This window comes from Teleopsis dalmanni, chromosome 1 (genome assembly GCF_002237135.1).
Source record: "Teleopsis dalmanni isolate 2A chromosome 1, ASM223713v2, whole genome shotgun sequence".
Taxonomy (NCBI): Eukaryota; Metazoa; Arthropoda; class Insecta; order Diptera; family Diopsidae; genus Teleopsis; species Teleopsis dalmanni.
In genome coordinates this window covers 218,124,651-218,129,097 of record NC_051846.1, presented here as the reverse complement: position 1 = coordinate 218,129,097, position 4,447 = coordinate 218,124,651, and the positions used below count along the sequence as shown (strand labels likewise).

General features: G+C 40.0%; 1 protein-coding gene across 1 annotated transcript; it reads left to right on the top strand.

Annotated features, from left to right (window-relative positions):
• Nucleotides 1–3,430: 3,430 nt before the first annotated feature.
• LOC119667329 lies at nt 3,431–4,192 on the top strand. Its single transcript, XM_038076618.1, has 2 exons — nt 3,431–3,438; nt 3,511–4,192. The coding sequence occupies exons 1-2, from the start codon at nt 3,431–3,433 to the stop codon at nt 4,190–4,192; spliced, it is 690 nt and encodes a 229-aa protein (XP_037932546.1).
• The last annotated feature ends 255 nt before the right edge of the window (nt 4,193–4,447 follow it).

Sequence of the window (4,447 nt, the reverse complement as noted above, 5' to 3'; positions counted from 1 at the left end):
AGTCAATTAAAACCGGCAGGCGAAATGCTCACTCAAATACCCGAGGAGCCATGGGCAACTGTCTGTGCAGATTTTGTCGGTCCGCTACCAAGATCGAGCAAGGGGAATACGATGTTACTTGTTTTTTTTGACCGCTTCAGTAAATGGGTGGAACTGATTCCATTGCGAAGGGCCAGTACCGAAGCCACCACAGCCACGTTCAGAGAAAAAGTCATCGCAAACTTTGGGGTACCCAAGGTGTTGATCACAGATAATGGGCCACAATTCCGCCACAAATCCTTCGAAAGCTACATGCAAGAAATTGTAGTCAGACATCAAAGAACGGCACTATACTCACCGCAAGAAAATCCCTCGGAGCAAGCAAACAAGACAATAAAGATCATGATTGCTCAATATGCAAATAATCGGCAAAGAACATGGAACCACTTCAAAGTAAAGTAAAGTAAAGTAAAGCTTGCAGTCAATTTAGCGGTATCTGAAACTACGGGTTATAGCCCCATTTATCTAGTTCAAGGGAGGGAAGCCAGACTACCAGGCGCAACCTTTGACAAATATATACCAGAATGTGGAGCAGTCACCAAGAACCAAGAACGGAAACAATCACAACTACAACAGGTGTTTTCGGTGGTCCGGGCAAATATCGCAGAAGCCTGCGGAACTCAGGCAAAGTATTACAATTTGCGAAGAAGACCTTGGAAACCAGACATAGGCCAACTGGTGTGGATCAAGCAACACCCAGGCTCAAAGGCAAACCAGAAATTTGCCGCGAAACTAGCTCCACGCTACGGGGGTCCATATAAAAGTCAGGTCATTGTGTTGGCTTTTTGATAACCTATCAAAGTCAATCTGCTTTTCTCCCTGTATTTCCTCAATACGTGATAAGAAATCAGCAACGCTATTGTCTTGTCCAGGAAAATGACTGATATCAGTAGTAAACTGACCTATGTAATCCAAATGACGAAGTTGTCTGGGCAATGCTTTTTCAGGATTTTTCTGAAATGCGAAAATGATGGGTTTATGATCAGACAACACCGTACAGTTCCTGCCTCTTACCATGTGTTTGAATTGCTTAATTGCTTGATAAATGGATGAAGTTCTCTATCATAGGTGTTGTACCGTCGTTGTGTGCCAGTCAATCGCTTTGAATAAAATCCAAGTGGTTTGATTCATCCTTCGCTGATATGGTGCAATGCTGCTCCCTCTGCGATTTAAGAATGAAACGACGATAAAAATTCAACATGCCCAAAAAACGACGAAGTTCTTGCGCACTGCTTGGTTTCGGACAATTGAGTATTGCTTTTCTTTTGGCGGACGAATGCCATTTTGATCAATAGTGTGACCGAGAAAGGTAACTTCCGTTTGAGCAAACACGCACTTGGTAATGTTGACAATAAACTGTGAAGTTCAAACCGTTAAGTACTTGATCCATGAGCCGTTGAAAAGTTTGATCGACATTGCACAGCCCGAATGTCATCACATTGAATTCGAACAACCCGAATGGTGTGATTATAGCAGTCTTCTTTCTGTCCTCAGGTGCTATTGGTATACTGAAGTAAGCTCGTTCCAAATCAAGTGTGGTGAAGATGGCTTTGTCACTCAAACTCTGAGTAAAATCCTGAATGTGCGGAATCTGGTAATGATATGGAACTGTCTGTGCATTGAGTTGTATGTAATCTCCGCACGTCCTCCAAGTACCACTCTTCATCTCCACCATATGTAGCGGCCCATTCGCTTTTTGAAGGAGTGCATATGCCTTGATCAAGCATGTACTGGAACTCAGTTTTTGCTGCTTGCAACCTTTGTGGATTAAGCCGCCTGGGACGTGCATAGACTGGTTGTCCCGTGGTAACGATGTGATGTTGCACCGTGGTTCTTGCTGCTCCAGACTTGTTATACGATGTTGGTATTAGATCTTTGAACTCTTCTAATAATTTTCGAAAATTTTCGAGGTATGAAATGCATTCACTGCGAATACTGGCTCTGGCATATGTAACGCTGTTGCACAATGAACTTTCATGTTGCTTTTGCTGTCAACGAGGTGTTTTCGCTGCAAATCTACAACTAGACCGTAATATTGCAGAAAGTCGGCTCCTAGTATAGGTTTGCATACATCGGCTACGACGAACTCCCAATCAAGGTTGCGCCACAGGCCAAGATTCAACGTCATCAATTTATTTCTGTAGGTTTGTATTGAAGTTCCGTTTACTGCGTACAAGAGTTTGGCAGATGCTGTCGGCTTAGTTCTGTCGAAGACCGAAACGAGTAGAATTGAGAAAACTACACCTGTGTCGACAAGGAATTTCAATTGTGTCGAGGGATCTAAAACATATAATCGGCTGGATTTGTAAAAACGTTTTGCTTCGCCAACCGCCGGTGACGAAGCGGATTTCAGTTTTCCGTGGTTGTGAAACTGCAGGGCTTGGCACATTTCCGTTCATTTGCGCTAAAATAATTATGGTAGAGGCACACTGGATATTTAGATACCAAGCTTGCCGGACGAGTTCGTGAATGTTGTGTTTATACTGGTGTGTTCGATCTACTTCGTGAGCAGAAATTGTGTTGCGATTCTTTGGTCTCTCATAACTGCTTGCTGAGTTCTTCCACACCATTCACTAAATGCCTGACATCGAAGGAAGAAGACACAGTTGAATTGCCACCTACATTTCTCGCACCGGTATGCACTTCAGAAACAGAATTTCAATTTCCAATTTCCAGCATTAAATCTGCTTGTTGCGCACATTTATCCAAATCCACATCTGAAATGGACACAACCGCTCGTACAGCCTCTGGCAGAGAATCCAACCACAATTGTTTAATTGCGCCATCGTTCATGGTGCCACTAGACAAATCGCGCATCGTTCGTAGCAAATGTGACGGCTTGTGGTCGCCTAACTGATATTCTTGCATAAGACGTCGTAGTTTGCGATTCTCTGAATCCGCGAAATCTTGAACCAATCGCTTTTTGACTGCTTCATATTTATTAGCGGCAGGTGGAGCACGTATGATATCGGCGATGTTCCTCAATGTGTTGCTGTCAAGGCTGCCGACAACGTAGTCGTACCTCGTTTGATCCGTTGTTATGCCCGCGTTTCGAAACTGCGACTCCATCTATATGAAATATAGATCTGAATCTCGCTTGCTGAAAGCAGGTGCTTTTACTCCTATGCGGAAAATGTCACCAGCTCGGGTGTTAATTTGCGCGCTATTAACTGTTAGCATATCGTTAACATCATGCACGACATTAATGTCTGCTTCTTGCGACATGTTTTGAATTTTTTCATAATCACAGCTTCAATTATTATTAACTACCGTAACACTTATTTCCAACCGTCGAAGGTCACCAATGTAGTAATGTTGACTCTTAATATGAGTTTTTTTAATATTTATTAAAAGTTATTTATTACTAACATTTATTTTTGCTCTGTTCAAAATGCCTGTGTATGCCTAAAAATTTGATTGTCAATTTCTATTTTTCAAAGTAAACTTCTCTTTGAAGTTTGATGAAAAAAGCACAAACTTACAAGAAGATGAAAAATGTCAAGAACTATATAAAACAACTACAACAAAAGATACAGATGGTAGATACATTGTGCAAATTCCATTTAAAGAAGAATTGTCCTTAGGGAATTCTAGAAAACAAGCAGTAGTTAGACTAATCAGCCTAGAGAAGGAAATGAAGAAAGAAATTAAGTCAGAATACATAGAGTTTATGCGAGAATACGAACGTTTAGGTCATATGGTTAAAGCAGAAAATCAAAATGAAGGGTTGTACTATATGCCACATCAGGCTGTAATTAGAGAAGCAAGTTCAACATCGAAACTACGTGTAGTTTTTGATGCGTCCGCTAAAACAACTAATGGAAATAGTCTTAATAATATCATGATGATCGGACCGCGATTACAAAAAGATATATTTGACATAATAATAAAATGGAGATTATGGAAATTCGTGGTGACACCAGATGTGGAAAATATGTTTAGACAAATAAAAATTGCAGAAGAGCATCAAGATTATCAACGCATACTCTGGAGAGAAAATCCAACAGACATAATTGAGGAATTTAAACTAACCACAGTCACTTTTGGAACTGCTTCGGCTCCATTTTCAGCAATTCGCACATTACAACAAATTGCTGACACTATAATAGAGGCATTCTTATTAAAAATAAAATTAAAAATGATTTTTATATGAATGATCTCTTGACTGGCGCTGATACAAAATTAGATTGTAAAAATAAAATCAATACAATTTTCAAATGTTTAAGCAGCGATGGATTGAAATTGCGGAAAAGGATGTCCAATAATCAATCAATCTTGAAAAATCTTCCTATTTACGCCGAAAATAAAATACAGTGCATAGAGGAAAATGTTGTGATATTTTAACTTGATATCAATGGATGACTTTATTAAATCACTTCTACTGAATTTGATATAATATAATGAATAA